Source organism: Canariomyces notabilis, assembly GCF_033297395.1.
Source record: "Canariomyces notabilis strain CBS 508.74 unplaced genomic scaffold N656scaffold_8, whole genome shotgun sequence".
Classification (NCBI taxonomy): Eukaryota; Fungi; Ascomycota; class Sordariomycetes; order Sordariales; family Chaetomiaceae; genus Canariomyces; species Canariomyces notabilis.
This window is the reverse complement of record NW_027041830.1, coordinates 321298-337524: the sequence shown is the minus strand read 5'-3', so window position 1 is coordinate 337524 and position 16227 is coordinate 321298. Positions and strand designations below refer to the sequence as shown.

Here is a 16227-nt window from a genome sequence, read left to right as displayed (position 1 = left end):
CCCAGACTTCAGCATGACCACGCAGCGCCCGCCTTCGCCTTCGCCTCCGCCTCGGCCTCTGCCAGTCCCTCGTGCGACGGGTGAAATCTCACCGTTCTCACGACTCGACAAGCTAGAAAAGCTCCTTGCCCCGCGCTGGCAGCGCCCGCCTTGCGGCTGTCGCAAGCGTGTCATGGTGTACACGTACGCCTGGTGCAAGAGCGAGCCGAAACACGTCTTTCAGAGAGTTGCCTATGACAAGTGCGAGAACCGCCGTGATCGGCGCGGCTGGCGGAGGTTCTTCTCCCGCCGCCGTCGTCGTCACGGACGTCACGGTCGCGGTAGTGTCGATAGGAGGTTTGAAGGGTGTACGGGGCAGTACCGGACTGTGCTGCGTGCGGGATCGGTGCGGCTCTGGCCGTGTCCGAAGTGTGACCCGGAAGGGTTTAAGAAACGGCCGTTGTTGTTGGCCAGGGGGACGAATTGGTGGCTGGGGCCGAATAGGTTGTTGAGGGTCGGGGGGATTGAGAGGTTTGATACCTTTTGGGAGGATGAGCCGGGTGGTCCGCCGCCGAGGTATAGAAGGAATACGCGTGACTGAGACAGCTTAGGTGGAGGGGGGCTTGTTTAGGGGAGCGGGGGAAGGGTGTGGGAGTAGGAGGGGTTGAGAGGTAAGGAGGATGGTGATGGGAGGGAGTGGATAGTGGGTCGGTTAGGGTGTGGAGGGTAAAGGATAAGGTGTTTGTTTATGTCATTCAGGGGCTTATGGTAACTAGGTACATGGTGGCTGGGTTACATTACAGAGTTCGGTCGTTTTATGTACTAGTAGAGACATGGAATTATCCGTAGCACTGCAGATAGATGAGGTAGAAATTAGACTGAAACTGTTTTATCTATAGGAACAACACCTGAGGTAACTTACCGTGGACAATAGATCCTGCTCCGGGCAGTCTCGTTTTGCCCGACTTGATGTCTGCCAACATGGATCTATGGCAGGTCAGGTTTGTACAAGTCTTGCTTCGGCAACTGCCATGCTCCGCACGGCGTCCAAGATCCGGGAGTAGACCTCATCACTGAGTCCCAGGTCATGGCGGTTAGCACAAGCTTCAATGAGCTTGTCCATCCAGGTCCTCCATTTGGAGGGAACGGGTGCATCATCTTTCTGGCTGCTCAACTCGACCAGAATCTCATATGCAGCGCACAGGAGCCACTCAGTGGCCACCCAGAAGTAGCACTCAATGATGTCAGCTTCAAGGTTTGTGTTTGCGCCAACATTGAGAGCCCGATGCAGAGCGTCCTTGGACCATGGAATCCACCTACCTCTCACGTTCTCCGTGCCGCCTGCGGTGCCGGTGACACGGGCCAAAAAGGAGTTGAGGTTCTTCCACTTCTCGATATCCTGCTGGATATTAGCAGGCTCTTCGACCTTACCCCAACGGACCGGGTTAGAACGGAGAGCGTCAACAAAATAGTGCTCACTGGCTTCAAAGATCCCACCGAACTCGCCCGGTTCCTCGCGGAGAATGTGCATGCACTTCACCGTGGCATCTTGCCAGGGATGGTTGGCCGGAAGAACAAGAGAGAGCTGGCGAATGATCTTTTGGACTTCGCTGACTGCCTGGCCATGGCATTCCACAGGCTGGGTGGCCAGCTCCTGCTCGAATGCGAGTCGGCAATATCCAGCCATTGTTTTAGCCTTGCCATCGGTAGTATTCAGGGGGCTCTCAAGGGCACTCCTGATGCCCTTGAGTGCAGTTTGAGTGGGAGGATAGTCCCGCCGCTGCCCAAAATTAGCATTGATGGAATCAAGAATAGCTTCCATGTTGTAGGTGTTGATCTTCGTTGAAATGGTGGGGTGGGTTAGGGCTTGGTGGTGAAGTCAGCGCTTGCTGAGTTGAAACGAATTGTAAACTTGAGGAGCTGAATAATTGTCTGACTTGTTGTGTTGATACCCAATGCTTGTCTGAGTGACCGAGTAGAATATCTTGATGGGAAGACTTGAAGCGAAACTGGCGGACAGGAGAGGTGTTTTATCATTGCCTGGCAGGGGTGCGTGGACAAAGAGAAGGGCGCTCCTTGGGAACAGAGGCGTTGTAAGGCACCGAAAAGCCCAGACCTTTTGATGAATGAGCAGCACCGTAAAGCCCACTGACAATGCTTTTGAGACCTACCATTCCTTCCTGAAGAGTCTCATTCGAAGACGGGTTGGGCTAACCCGGTGTCATGATGCGTCTGAAGCGTTGGCAAAGATACAACATGAAGACGATCTCGGTGATGGAACGCGGCGCGGAACTGCTCTGACGTGCTCACAATGTCCTAAGCATTCCGCAAACGCTTGAGGAGGACGGTATACCGTCTAGAAAGATATAAAATCAAGACTGATGCGCCCTCCAAGCCGGTGTTGATGCCAGCTACGTTCAGTCCCAGCTATCGTCGTGTGTCATCAGCTTGTTCAGCCCGTATATCACTGTCTTTGTTCTTTAACGCCCTATAATACCTTTGTTAGCTAACATAGCTATTGGCTCGAGGATGTCAGGAAGGGCGACCTCGGAAACAGCGGGCTCCGAGACAACGGATTCATCAGGGGAACATTCGGAATGCGACTCGGGTCAATTACGCCGCACCCCAACCGTTTCTTCCTTTGTAAATGCACTTTCCTGGGGTACTAGAATATGCTAGTACAATTACTCACAACCAACAGTACGACTTGAAGGGAACACCCTGGGATGACAGAAAGCCCAACAGCCAGACGTGGATCTACGCGAGGGAAGTACGGGCGCAGGCTGCCGATGGTAAGCAGGTGCATTTCCTTGATGTTTGGGAAGCTGCGAATCTTAGAGATGGTTACTCTGCTTGTTCATTGACACTCAACCGAGAGATATCATGACTGACACTGTCCATGTTAGTGCTGGCCGCACCCCGCAAGGCGCATGAGAATCACCCTTGCTATCCAAGCGTCTTTAGAAACGACGAAGGACTCGAGCTTAAGGCAGAGCCGCCCTTGCTTCATACTCCGGTTAGACCTGGGCATACAACTGGTTGGCTCCATGAAGGCCCCCGTGACCGGAATCGGCCCGGGGCAGCTCGCCTGGTATACAGCAAAAATCCAACCGACACAAACTTCGACGTGGTATACCATGACAAGAGCCAGCCACAATCTAACAGAGGATACCGGTTGTTTGCCATGGCCGAATACGTTCCCGCAGCTACGTCTCCCCCATCACCGGCACGATCTGAGCCCTGACGGGACCCATACATGATACGGTATACCGCAACAGATACCCCGGAAACCCCGGAGCCATCCCTAAACCGAGAGCAGCAGGTCTGCCGGAGGTACAGCCACTCGTTATTTCGTTAGACAATTAGACAAGTATCATTATTGTTTGTTTGTCCCCCAAGTATCCTCCCTTACCATATGCACTATTACCCCTGAGTCCCAGCGAGCGAGCAGCTGAATATGTCGGCCAAGAAGGTAAGAATTCCAACCAGACCATAGTATTAGAAGCAGCCGCTATAAATGAATGCTGAAATGCCCTGTATAAGCCAACCATAACCGACCTTCAACAACTCGACTCATATCAGAGCCAAAAAAGGAAGTAGATCCCATGAAGGAAAAGTAGCCCTGAAAACTCAAAACGCCTAACCCCTAGTACCTATCCCCATGATCCCTCAGTGCAACCGGCCTGTTCCTTGACATTGCATGAGGTGACAATAGAACATCAGCATCCCCATCCCGCATATCATCATATCACAACTAACCACCCCCTGACCCGCCCAATGTTGAGTTCAAACTCCGATCAAGAACTATACATAATCCTCAACCCAGCCCCGGCACCCTGCGAGAAACTCGCCTCGCCCGAATCCCCAGCCACCACCACCTCCAAATTCTCCACCGTACCCGCCTTGGGACACGGAATCTTCCCCGTCAGATACGAACTCCCCGTCATCTTCCAACTGGCAGTCCCCGCCTTGGGCACATTCAACCGTCCAAGATACACATTCCTGTTATTCCCCGTCGCCACCCCGTCACACTTGCCCGCGGCCCACTGGGTGAAGACATCCACCTGTGCGCCGGTGCTCGGGACAATGTTGGTCGACCCCGTGGTGGTCAGTTCCAGCCAGCATTGGGCGCCTGCCGGGATGGACGGGTAGGTGAAGCTGTACATGACGGAGCGGCCGCCGCCGGAGGAGGTTTTGTAGATGGAGACCTCGCTGGCGGAGGGGTGGAGGCAGACGTTGGGAGAGCTGAAGGACATGTCGTGGTTGATTATTGTTGTGGGGAGGATTTCGGATGGCGAAGTGCGGGCGTCTAACTGGGCGGGTGCGGGTGCTGGGGCCGCGAGAGTAAAGGGGGCCGTGGCGGCGGCCAGGAGGAGGGGGAGGAGGGCGTTCATGTTGGTGAGCATTCTGATTTTGGCGGTTGATTTTGGTGATGAGGGTTGAGATGTAAGTGCAGTATTTGAGTTGTTGATCTAAGGTATGGTACCTTAGATTGTGAAGAAGCTTGGTAGTGAAGATGCTATGAAGATGCTGATGCTGATGATGGTGAGAAGAGATCCATTGGATGCTGAGATGGTTGGACATCTGAGGTGTTATATACCCCTTTCCCATTCACTCACTCAGTGATGGACCATAGTAACTCACATCTATTCTAGGTCTGAGTATGTATGTACCGCAGCGTGTACCCTGACATAGCCATGACCCGATGGCGCGCATACCGCCGTGTGGCGCTCCTCCGCTTCCGTCGACCAGCTGCCAGCCCAGCACCGCCGAAGCAAAGCCATCAGCCCAACCTTGGCTCAGCCTGAAGCCCCGACAAAGGCCTAGAACGCTAGGTCCATCCTCTCTCGGTGAGCAACCGCGAAATTGCGTGGTGTAGGATCCATCGATGATACCTCGTATACCAACATTGAAGCGTAGGGTTGGATGCTGCAACGCGATCCATGGTCGCGACACCAATATTGCCCCCAATCAGCCCAGTTCACCTGTCACGATTCGCAGCGTGCCCAGCTGCAGTTTGTATCCCTTTTGATAGGGAACAATATAGGCTCGGCAGCATTCCGGAAGTTGTCAAATCGCATCATGAACGCTGCGCTGTTGCATCGTATAGACTACGAGGTAGCAGTATTCGACAATTGGAAACAAATAGACTCAAGCTGCAATTCCCTCAGAATACCATAGAGTGGGGTAGAGGTCTGGCAGCACTCCGGGTACGACTACCTCTCACCTCTGGACTTCTTGTGGAGGCGGGGTCGAAAGCCACCTGCTATTGTCGGGTCTGGCGTTCGGGGCATGGCGGGCGCGCGGTAAAGAGGGAGGCATTGCTTACCGCAGTAGGGCTGAGGGTTCTGGATTCGGAGTTTGGGACAAAGAGACCTGATTGGACCCGGCCAAACACGGAATCCCGAGTCCCGGTGTCGCACACTCGGACGCTCTCATCATTCTTTTGCACTCGGAACCCTTGTGTGGACGCAGCACGGGACGTGCGCCACCACGTGGTCCCGGTAAGTCTATTAATGCGCACTACTACCGATGGCGGGAATCGCGTCTAGCCCTGCGAAAATGTGACGTCTAACTACGCCCCCGAACCTGCTGGCAGATGGCCCCCGGAAATGCTTGATACATGCTGTACCTGAACCAAGTTGATTCCCCACGTCCTCTATCACCTGTTCCTACCCCCTGACCCGTGCAACAATGACCGAGTTGACGACCTGGCCGTACGGGTGCACCACGACGCATGTCTCCAGCCGCTTCAGGAGATTCTCTGTTGCCAGGTCCACCTCTGGGTATAGGCAGGTCCTGAGGCCCCAGCTGCTCCGGACGACGAGCAGCGCCCCTTTCCTCATGCGGTCGGCCACCTGGAGGATGATGCCCTCCTTCTGCGTCTGCGACATGCCGACCAGCGCGGCCATGTACACCACATCGAATTCGCTCAAGTCCTTGGCAGGCGATGCCGCCTCGGCGCAGATGAATTCCATGCCTCTCCCCTGCTCGCCCAGCGCCAGACACAGACTGAGCGAGGCCGCGATGGCCGTCTCGTCGTAGTCGACGTTGAGTATGACGGGATCGGCGTCTCTTGAGGGCTGCTGAGACTCTCGACGTTGTGGTGACATGATCTCGATGAGCGCGTCGTTCTTCAGCGAGTCCAGAAGACAAAGAGAGGTCAGCGGCAGCGGCCCGGATCCAATGAATGCCACTCGTCTCGGGGCTGTCTTTGTGGCGGAGAGAATGGCGCAGAGCTCTAACCGAGTCAGCTCCTCGTAGTTGTCGTAGTAGGGAAAGGTCTTGAGGCGCTCGCGCACTTGGTCAGCTCCCTGGCCGGCTACGATGTGCTCGGCCCAGTGTAATTCGAGGCATGACTCGGCCTTGGCGCAGATCTGCCTCAGTGAGGGCAGCACGGCTTGAATTTCGCGGTGCCTCAGAACCTAAGCAGTTGCCGTCGCCGTTAGTACCTTTCCTCTAATGGAGTTTGAGCTCTGGGCTGTAAGCTTACCTTCTCAACAATCTCCCGATCATAAATCTCGGAGCAAATGGAGACAAGGTTCCCTAGCAACTGATTGATGGCTTTCCCCGGCTTGAAATGCGGGAGCTTGAGCAGCTCTGTGTGGGTCTCGGTGATGCTTTTGACAAGCCATTGGACCTTTTCTGAGCGGGCATCGGCAAGCTGGCTCTGGAGAACCTCGGCCTTCTCGACAATTGTGAGGGAATCGTGCGAAGCGCAGGGACAAGGCTCCATCTTGTTGGTAGAGCTTCTTAGCCGCAGGAACGAGGAGAGCAGAGACATGTTGCCAGGGCAATCGCTGCCTCGGATCTCGGGCAGCGGGGAGGTAACGCAAGGAGTCGAGTATTTAAGCAGAAATCTCGAGGCTCTGAGCAGCGTGGGACAGGTGTCGCGCTGTTGTGTACTGTGGGCGTCTGAACTTTCGAGTCAGGTCCCTTCCTCAACCCAAAGGGCGGAAGTGGCTGGAGAACAAACACTCGCTACTGGCAGGGCTAGAAACGGGATGACGAGGCGAGCTGAGACAGATGGATGTCCGGACGAGGCAGTGAGGCGCCGTGTGGCCTATATCTGCATTTCGTTGCAAATGTACTCTGTAACGTTAGTACTCAAGTACGTGAATTGCGAGTGGTGCAACTCAGGCTTGACCGCCACCTGTCGCCTGCTCGTTTGCTTGATTAAGTTGTTTCGGCTCTACATGGTGTTCCATTGTCGCGCGACTTTTTTCTCGCTTCCAATTTCTGCTAACGATAGGCGGTTAGAGACGATTCATCTGATTCTGTGACTTCCAACGCGGGAGGCCACGGGGATCTGCCGCCCCTCCTTGGTCCGGCAGGACCGCAGTGCCGGTTGGTCCTGCCTTGGTGTTTTGGCCATCAAGGTGCCTGACCCGCAGGCTTCCCCTTTTCCGGCTTGGTCTGGTCTGCGAAATCTCCGACGTCGCGAGGGCGGCGGTCAGGGCTCAAGCAGTCTAACTGGAAAGAGAAGCAGGGACACGCAGTTGTGGGTCCTTGACCCTTGTTTATCTGATTTCAGATCTGTCTCTCAAGGTTCTCATTCTCTCAATTTCTCGGGAGCAATCAACCCAATCAGCCCAACCGTTGGCTGATTGCTCGTTCCATCTAATGCCGGAGATGGACGCCCCGATGACGCAGAGATTATGGCCCTGTCGTTGCACAATTCCTGGGCCGTCCCAAGCGGTGAATGAGGTTGCGTGGTCTTGGGTAGGCATACAAAGCAAGACCTCGTTGCCTCGCTGCCTCTCTTCCCGAGTCCCAACCGTCTGAACTTCGTTTGTGTTTTTCTTTGCGCTTCACGCTCACTGGGTCACTGTTGCTTGCCAGTTTTCATTTCCTCTTTCTTAATTCCCTTGTGGATACTTACATATAATACCTGCGTTGGGGTTTCTTCCCAAGTCTCAGGATTCGAGGGCCTGGCGACTGCTTTGAGGTTTGTTCTTAACTTCAACAAAAGATTTCCCTTGCGCTGCCCACTTGGAACCCGACTTGTAAAGCAATCCCACTGCTCGACCCGAGTCCAATCCCCTGATTCGACAGCGATTACCTCTCGATTACCGTCATTCGTCTGTCATGGCTGTGGGGGTACTCCCGGGCCAGGCGAACGGTTGGCCTCCAAAGGTGGCTCCCGATGCATTCTCTGATCGGATCCCACTCCCATGCAACGGCGGATCGCCGGAACGGAATGGTAAGCAATTACACATTGCCCACTTAGACCACAGTTAACCAATACGACCTAGTGTTGGGGGAATCCTACCGCCCTTTCTTTTGGGATATTGTCTCGATCTGTGACCTCTATTCGGTGGCCCACATCATTCTGCTTCCACCCTCGCTGCGTAGGTCGTACGGTTCTTTTCCAGTGCGTAATGGCATGCACGGAGCGGGAGGGGCGAACGGGGCGAACGGGATGAATGGGGTGAATGGGGTGAACGGGGTGAACGGCATCAATGGACACCGGCCGGCCGCAGAAGCACCAAGTCGTTTCGCCCAGGCCCTCAGTCATGTCGGTCTCGGTAACCCCAGCTGGACCGCCGATGGTGTTTCCGTGTTCACAGCAATCCTGCCTACGTCAGACGGCTACGTCAGCCGCTCTGGCTTCCTCCATCTCCGCCTCCAGGATTGCCCTATCGCCATCTCCAAGATCCAAGAGAATGCGGTGCCTCTGAGGAAGTACACGGCACCCAGACTGTCTCCTCCAACCGTCAACTCGGAAGATGGCCTTGCTAGTGTCATTGAGCAGGCCGCCGGGATCATTCAGTGGGCCGATTTGGACGCGTCCGTATCCATTCTCCACCTCCAGCATCACTTGATGCGAATTACCCACGAGCTCCGAGACCGACTTAACAACGCACCATGGCTCACTCCGCAGCCTATTGCCCGCAAGCGCGTTGCGCTGATCAGAGGGCGGCCAAACCTCACTGCGGGCGGACCCATCTATCGCGCAGCAAGAGCCTTGGGGTTGGACCTTGTGATAGTGGATGAAGAAGGCCACTGGCTGCAAGCTGATACCGAAGAGAATAGGATGCACCGGGAGGCTTTTCTCACAACAGACATGACCGAAGATGCCGGGATCGTCGATCGCATTGTCAGGTCTCTTGCGAGTTACCCCTTACCAATCCACGGAGTGTTCACCGTTTCCGACAACTTCTTCGTCACTGTCGCGCGGGTCGCCCATGCGTTGGGCCTACCAGCCAGTCCTGTCTCGGCGTTTGAAACCTCGGTCGACAAGTACCGCTCTCGTCTCTTGCAAGACGTGCCCGGTCAAACAGCCAGAGTGAGCAGCCTCGACGAGCTGCAGACTCTCCTGGCTTGCCGAACAAAGGACCTCCAGGAAGCTTTCACGCCAGCATTCCCCATGATAGTCAAGCCCACAAAGGGCTGGAGCTCTGAATGTGTCTCCAAGGTCAACAGCATTGGAGACCTCGCCACGGCAGTGCAGAAGGCCACGTCGCGCCACGGCAGCGCCGCTGTCATTGAGCCCTTCTTCGACGGTCCCGAAATCGACGTCAATTTTGTCCTTCTGGATGGCGCGATCCTCTTTTGCGAAATCGCCGACGAACCGCCCTGCCAAGCCGACTCCCGCGACGCTACCGTCGACGACACCTTCTCCCCCGAGGCACTCACCCTCCCGTCGGCGCTCCCCGCGGAGGAGCAAGAGATTGCCAGGACTACGCTGCGGGATATCCTCGTCAAACTAGGCTTCCGCACAGGCATTTTTCACGTCGAGGCTCGGATGGTCAACTCGGCGTGCGAGTACCGCGATGTTGGGAACGGGATCATCGATCTGGTGCGGAAGGAGACCCCGCCGCCCGAAAGGCCCGCCTGTCGGCTGCTGGAGATCAACGCCCGCCCACCCGGATACCGCGTGACGGTGCCGTCGAGGCATACGTATGGCGTGGACTTCTTCGCGGCGCACATGCTTGCCGCGGTGGGCGATGCCGAGCGGCTGCGGCTGGCCGCCCGCCCGTTTGACCATGCCTATCAGGACAGGACGCAGGGGGCACAGTACTGGTCGCGACTCGTCTATGTTGCCGCGCCCAAGGCGGGCACGGTTCGCTGGCCGCTGAAACTGTCGCCCTGCGAGGAGCTCAAGCGCCGCCGTCCGGACCTGGCTGAGAGGATTGTGCTGGGAGTGGATTATTGCCAGCCGGGAGACAGGATCTCGCTGTTTACCGACGGGGCGAGGACGTATGTCGCGCATCTGCTCGTGAGGAGTACCGTGAGCAGGAGGGATGCGATTGAGGTTGGCAATGAGGTGCTGAGGAGTTTTAAGATTGAGGTTGAGGAGGAGGTGCAGGGCGTTCAAGGCAAGTTTGAAGTCTAGCGCGGAGTTCTCGGTCTGGGATAACGGTGTTGCTTCGGTTCTTGCTACGGGTTTCGGATTTGGCGTGTGAAAACTTGCGGTTTCGTTTCGGTTTCGGCATCTTTGTAATGTTTCCTCCGTCTACAACTTAAGATACAGGTAGACGGTCCGGGCTAGAGGATAGATTTGTGTTCTGTTACATGGAGTGGTATGTGAAGAAAGGAGAGAACCAAGAATATCGAATAGGGCTTATGCTGCCACATGGATACCTCACTCGAAGACACGCATTAGTCACAGCTACACTAGGATATAGGGGGCAGTGGAGTGTAGGGGTTGGGTATTGTCATTTGCTTGCCCACCTCATTGGTATTTCAGATACATAGTCCACTGGCAGAGACCTCTAGCCAGGTCCGTTTAGATGGGGGCAGGGACTCAGGGAGTTTGAAATCGTCAAAAACCATTACTCCATAAGGCACCTAAGCATACACAGTATGTTCCAAGCCAAACTGATGTAATGATATTTAGGTGTCTGATTGTCGCGTTATCATTAGGAGTTACTATGTATGTACATACATAACCTTACTACTGATAAGTAGTACAGGTGTAGTTTCTCGGCAGAATGATCTCGGCATGAACCTCGACCCCGGAGTTACCGACACAGTCAACCCATGGAACCCAGCGAGTCCACATGGGTACCTATATAAACAGCAGCGCCCTTCTAAGCAGCTTTGTCATACTCTAACAGGCCATATCTCACAAGCACCTACCACTCCATGCCCTGTATGTAACTTGCAAGGGCGCTGAGTAAGCTTACACCGGGTTCTGAGCTGCAATGCGACTTTAAAGAACAGCTCCTTTCCTCTCATGGCAGCTTGGCGCCGTGACATTATCGATTCTGTCTGCAACCCGGCAACCCATACCTAGCATGAGGTGGAAAAAAAGAGCAGAGATTATCGCAAATACATCTGCAGCTGGAGGCGCTAATGCAGAGCTGCCGTTCCAGCTCCAATCAAGATGGCTTGTTCAGATGTTCGAATTGGGGGTGGCAATCGCCTCTCCCGCGTTTGTGCTGCGACTCTGCGAGTAATCCGAATATCTGGAACTTTTACTTTGTCTGCTGGCTGCGATTGTGCGAATCCGTAGCATGTTCGCACTGCGGATCGTCAGGAGTCGTAGCTTCACGATGATGCCGATGAGTTTTTGATTGACGTGCTGCTGTCAGTCTGACATCCGTGATGATTGATCTGTAAGTGTCGAACAGACCCACGTTCTGCTATATGTCTTCCCGGTACACGATGGCATCGTCTCGTGTAATTTCTTATGCCAGTACCAAGAGTGCGGGGGAACGCTTCTACTCACCCACTTCACAGACCAGACGCACCTATCTATGTAAGTAGGTAGGTAGTATGCATGACATCTGCATGCCATCCGGGGCCCTACACTGTCGAGGATAGACCCGAGCAGCCACACCGCCATGAGTACCTCCAGTCATGGCCATGCCCCCTGGTAACCATTGTGATGGCCCTCCCAGGTGCCAGCTAATATGTGGCGACTGGCGAGACGGCCCTTATTTGGTAAAGAGGGAGCCAGGTTAGGTAAAGTAAGGTAAGCATTGGCGGACCAGGTCGGGACTAAGAAGTAAAGACCGTGATCGTGAGTTAAGACCGTCTCTGAGCTTCCCGTGGTGAGAGATTTCTTTCCCTGACCGTCCTTTCTGCGACAGATTATTCTTCTGCCTGATAGCCCAGCACTTGGCCAAGGTAAACACTCAGCACTTGCTGTCTCAGTCGTTCTTGACACTGTAGATTCCCCGCGCCGACTCGGACAGCAGCATGGCCAAGTCCAAGTTGTCGCTCCACCAAGGGCGCCTGCTCCAATGGGCACTGCTCGTAATGCTGCTGCCTACGCCGACGCTGTGCGGCTCCATGGCGGCATGGTGGACCGACATTGGCCCGTCCTTCGCCATGCAGAACGCCTCGACGGGGCTCATCACGTACAGTCTCTGCCACAGCAACAACACGCCGCTCTACCCCGTCGACCCTCCCCTGACCTTTGACACGACGTACGCGCCCAAGAACGGCACCTCGCTGGCGGCGACGGGCTGGTTCGACAAGACAACCACCTGGGCGTCCCTGTTCTACCAGAACAACAACGATGATATCGTCAACGCCATCTACACGTGCGATTTCAAGACCGGGCGGTACATGCACCAGGACAGCCTGGTCATCTCGGACCGCGCGGGGACACCGGCCCCGCACGCGCAGACGGGCCTCTCGGTGACACTGCTCGGCGAGCAGGAGGGGTACCGCGTGTTTTTCCAGGACCGTTCCAGGGCTCTGCAGTCGTTGAAATTCACCCAGGTCGAGAGCTGGTCCTATGGCGGGCCCGTGTCGACCAACACGCACCGCTCCGGCATGGCGATCAGCTCCATGTTCTCTGGCGTGCGGAACGTGACCGTCGTAACCCCCCGCGATGAGGCCAACATGGAGGTGACACGTTTGAACATAGACGGTGCCTGGCACATTTGTAAGTCTCGCCATCCAGTACCTTCCCACCTCTCCATCCTCTCCCATAGCACAAGAACTAAACCTAGTGCCTTGCCCAGCAACATTCCCCACCCCCCTCAGCGGCCGTAACATCACCAACCTGTCCAACGCCACCTCCTTCCCCTACGACAACAGCACCACACCATCATTCACCCTCGACGCCTGGTCCGGCAACCCCAAAGCGCTCGGCATCGCCATCGACACCCTCCTGACCCGCCACGTCTTTTACATGGGCACCGACGGGTACCCGCGCGAGGTGGCCTCCTTTGTGGTTGCCAACGGGGGCTCCGAGGGCCCGGCCGAGAGCGCGTGGCGGGCGCAGCCCAAGCAGGCGACCGAGTTCTGGCCGCGCGCCGCTGACGGGGGCGACGCTGACTTTGCTATTGCCAGCGACATTGGCGAGAGCGTTATCCGCTTGTACTATTTTGTTGATGAGGTGAATGAAGGTGGGCGGCGGCTTGTCGAGGCGCGTTACCGTAACGGGAACTGGGACCCTGCCGCTCCGTTGCAGACGGCCAATGTCACGGCGGCTGCTACTGCGGGTGACGGGACCGGGAATGGGGAAGCGGGGCAGTCAGTCGAGGGGGGTAGTGGGGGGTTGTCGACTGGCGCGCAGGCTGGTATTGGGGTTGGTGTGGCCGTCGGGGTGTTGCTACTCGGGGCCGCGCTGGGGTGGTGGGTGTTGCGCTGGAGGAAGGGGAAGGCGGGCAAGAAGGTGGATGAGGAGGGCGCGGCGGGGGGCAGCAGTGGCGGTGATGCTCCCGGTTCGGAGGGTTCCGCGGCGGATGGCACCAGGGTGGACAGCGGTATGAGCCAGGCCTTGTGGGAGACGGATGTCAAGGATACTGTCATCAGTTCCGAGCCGAGGGAGCTCGACAGCCCGGACCCGAAAACCGAGCTGCCCGAGTCCGGGGATCGGAACGAGTTGCCTACGAATAAAAACGTGCCGGAACTGCCCTAGGGCTTGGTTGAAATGGAGTGAAAAAGGAGTGGCGGTTGGAGTGTGGCGGATGTGGCGCATAGCTCTTCAGTTGTTCATCTCGGGTACGGTTCTTCAGGACCTAGGGATAGTAAGGACGGTCTTTGCGGGGTGTACGAACCTGTTTCTCTAGCATTTTCCATTGCAGATATCCTTTTGCATCACCAATGAAGTACCAGTCGAAGAAGTTGAACTTTGCTGTCGCTTGAGGTCTCGGATCTTTAGCACCGTTGGCCTTGTTCAACTTGGACAAAAAACAGACAATGAACTTGAATTCCCGCTTAGACGCTGCAAATCAATTGTATCCGAAAGAATACTCCAAAACCTAAGTGTGGCGTGCTGCCGCCGCGCCCCCCTCCTCAAGCACAAGAGCGAACCCGGCAGGATACGAGATCCAAGGGTGTCTCATGACTCGATCCATGTCTGGCCGGTCCTCAGGTAGCCACTTGAACATGAGCTTCAAAAGACCTGTCAACATCACTGGTTCACCCCACTCCTCCGAGGCAATGGGCTCATCAGTCGGGACGGACGGAGCAATTGTTAGTCTCCAGCTGAAGTAATCAAAGCCAACATCCCGCTGCCGCTCGAGATGACCCAAGACGTGGTCTACCTCGAGGAAATCTCTCGTTCCCCACTGCTCCATTCTCCTGTCTTGCGTGGTCTTGATGAACCGCTTCATTCTGCTGACTGGCAGCGACGGGTCTGCCAGATCCGGAGGCAGCCCTGGCCTAAGAGGGCCTTGCATCCGTGTTCCTGTCCTGAGGTAGATCGCCTCAGCCGAGCGCTCCATCCACGCGGATCTGTACTCAAGTGGCATTGGCCCTAGGTAGTCTTCTAGACAAAGAATGACCTCTTGGGGTCCTAGGTGACTCTGGAAAGGAGGTTTACCAGACGCTGCGTGGAAGATTGTCGCGGCAAGGGACCAGACATCGCTGCTGTAGCTGAGGGGACCAATGCCTAGTAGATTCTCAGGGGCTGCGTACGGCGTGGGGATGCGTGTAGAGCTCCGCTGGAGCATGAATGGTTCGTAGCATGAACCCCACCCAATAATAGCGATGGATGGATCGGACTCAGAGATGAGGAGCTTGGCCACAGCATCTGGGAAAGCAAGGTTGACGGGCTTGACGAGGTATTGAGGCAGGTGAGGGCCCAAAGTGGTGTCGAACGTTCCCTCGTAATGTGACGGGGGCTTTTGTTCTTCGTCTGGCACGTTAACGCGACAGCCGAAGCCGTGATCGTCAAATTCAACCTCTCCCCATGGTGTGTAAAAGAAGGTCTCTGAGTCGTCGGGCGGAGAGCTCTTTGTTTTAACGAGGTGCGGGTGTCCAAGCAGTGCAACCATTTCCTCCTCCGAGACTCGGTGGATCTCGTCGGATGCCTTGAAGAAAATGTGCGAGGGACAGAACTCGCCGTGACATATGTTCCTGCTGTGCAGCAGGTGCATTGCCAACGCCATCTGTCGACAGACGCTCTTCAGAACGAATGGTTGGTCGAAGAAGTAGTCGGTCGCGTGGGCTATGCTGGGGCCAAGAAGGGGCAGGACGATGCAGATGTGGGCGCCGTTGGGTCCCGTTGCCCAGAAGTGCTCGAGGAGAAAGCAGAAATATTCGAGCTCTGGCTTGGGCGCTGGAACTCTGAAGTGGTTTGGAAGCATCAGGTCGGCGCAGCTTATGGCCGACTCGAAAGAAGCCAAGACTTTGATGGCTACCCATTTCTCGAGTTGAAGGTCGCGGCAAAGCCATACGGTCGCCCGCCGTCCATGGCCGAGCTTGTCGACAACCTTGAACCGGCCGCGCAGAGTGTCGCCGATGTGGATGGGGTGGAAGCCGCCTTTGCAATACCGACGTATATCTTCGACCGGTCCCCGAGAGTGGCCGAAATACTTCGGGGGAAGTTGAGCCATATGAGGAGACAGGAGTTTATTGTTGCTGGGTTAAGATATGCAACGGAGAGCATTGCAGCTTTGTGGTAGCAAGGATATAAACAGATCAGGCAGTCGTTGTTTTGATGCTTGAGCAAAGTCATGAGAGAGTAACGAAATTGGCGTTGAACCTGGAACTTGTGAAAGAGGCGGGAAGGAGGTATCGGTCTTCTCTGTGGGCAGGTGAGGTCTTGATAGCAGGTCAAGCCTGCCCGACTCAAATTCCTGGGATACCCTCTCTGGCTCCTTCCATTGTCTCTTGATTAACAGGTAGCACTGGAACCTTTGTGAATTGGCACTGGAATGATAACTCTAAACAACCGCGATGATATTGCCTCCTTCTATTACCTTAACTCTATTATGCTTGATATCCCCCAAGTGCTTGAACCTTGCAACGTATGTAACCAACCGCCTCACGCATTGTCCAATCTACTAACACACGATCGCATTGAGTATTAACCCGCGCGCCTCGCCTTGCACCCTT

The 16227-nt window shown here is 55.6% G+C and overlaps 9 protein-coding genes across 9 annotated transcripts; 5 read left to right on the top strand and 4 right to left on the bottom strand.

Moving 5' to 3' along the window:
* Positions 1-13: 13 nt before the first annotated feature.
* N656DRAFT_797313 (uncharacterized protein) lies at positions 14-580 on the top strand (the record flags this gene model as incomplete). Its single annotated transcript, XM_064817619.1, has 1 exon — positions 14-580. The coding sequence occupies one exon, from the start codon at positions 14-16 to the stop codon at positions 578-580; it is 567 nt and encodes a 188-aa protein (XP_064671013.1).
* Positions 581-976: 396 nt separating this feature from the next.
* N656DRAFT_797312 (uncharacterized protein) lies at positions 977-1801 on the bottom strand (the record flags this gene model as incomplete). The annotated part of the gene is made up of 1 exon (XM_064817618.1): positions 977-1801. One exon carries the CDS (start codon positions 1799-1801, stop codon positions 977-979), a length of 825 nt encoding a protein of 274 aa, XP_064671012.1.
* A 707-nt stretch (positions 1802-2508) lies between these two features.
* N656DRAFT_797311 (uncharacterized protein) lies at positions 2509-3223 on the top strand (the record flags this gene model as incomplete). Its single annotated transcript, XM_064817617.1, has 3 exons — positions 2509-2622; positions 2681-2771; positions 2886-3223. The coding sequence occupies 3 exons, from the start codon at positions 2509-2511 to the stop codon at positions 3221-3223; spliced, it is 543 nt and encodes a 180-aa protein (XP_064671011.1).
* Positions 3224-3453: 230 nt separating this feature from the next.
* N656DRAFT_778204 (uncharacterized protein) lies at positions 3454-4652 on the bottom strand. The gene is made up of 2 exons (XM_064814965.1): positions 4624-4652; positions 3454-4515 (listed from the first exon to the last, which is right to left on the bottom strand). Exon 2 carries the CDS (start codon positions 4371-4373, stop codon positions 3777-3779), a length of 597 nt encoding a protein of 198 aa, XP_064671010.1. The 5' UTR covers positions 4374-4515; positions 4624-4652; the 3' UTR covers positions 3454-3776.
* Positions 4653-4756: 104 nt separating this feature from the next.
* Positions 4757-5591, top strand: N656DRAFT_617591 (uncharacterized protein). Its single transcript, XM_064810330.1, has one exon. The coding sequence runs from the start codon at positions 4923-4925 to the stop codon at positions 5529-5531; it is 609 nt and encodes a 202-aa protein (XP_064671009.1). The 5' UTR covers positions 4757-4922; the 3' UTR covers positions 5532-5591.
* N656DRAFT_778201 (Nicotianamine synthase) lies at positions 5446-6983 on the bottom strand. The gene is made up of 3 exons (XM_064814964.1): positions 6956-6983; positions 6473-6894; positions 5446-6404 (listed from the first exon to the last, which is right to left on the bottom strand). Exons 2-3 carry the CDS (start codon positions 6761-6763, stop codon positions 5652-5654), a joined length of 1044 nt encoding a protein of 347 aa, XP_064671008.1. The 5' UTR covers positions 6764-6894; positions 6956-6983; the 3' UTR covers positions 5446-5651.
* A 1084-nt stretch (positions 6984-8067) lies between these two features.
* On the top strand, positions 8068-10318 carry N656DRAFT_767769 (uncharacterized protein; the record flags this gene model as incomplete). Its single annotated transcript, XM_064813579.1, has 2 exons — positions 8068-8182; positions 8235-10318. 2 exons carry the CDS (start codon positions 8068-8070, stop codon positions 10316-10318), a joined length of 2199 nt encoding a protein of 732 aa, XP_064671007.1.
* Positions 10319-11695: 1377 nt separating this feature from the next.
* Positions 11696-14014, top strand: N656DRAFT_828517 (uncharacterized protein). Its single transcript, XM_064818539.1, has 3 exons — positions 11696-11950; positions 12021-12823; positions 12903-14014. The coding sequence occupies exons 2-3, from the start codon at positions 12130-12132 to the stop codon at positions 13802-13804; spliced, it is 1596 nt and encodes a 531-aa protein (XP_064671006.1). The 5' UTR covers positions 11696-11950; positions 12021-12129; the 3' UTR covers positions 13805-14014.
* A 1216-nt stretch (positions 14015-15230) lies between these two features.
* On the bottom strand, positions 15231-15725 carry N656DRAFT_707839 (kinase-like protein; the record flags this gene model as incomplete). The annotated part of the gene is made up of 1 exon (XM_064811461.1): positions 15231-15725. A coding segment is annotated over one exon (495 nt), but the record flags the coding sequence as incomplete, so codon positions are not given.
* Positions 15726-16227: the final 502 nt, after the last annotated feature.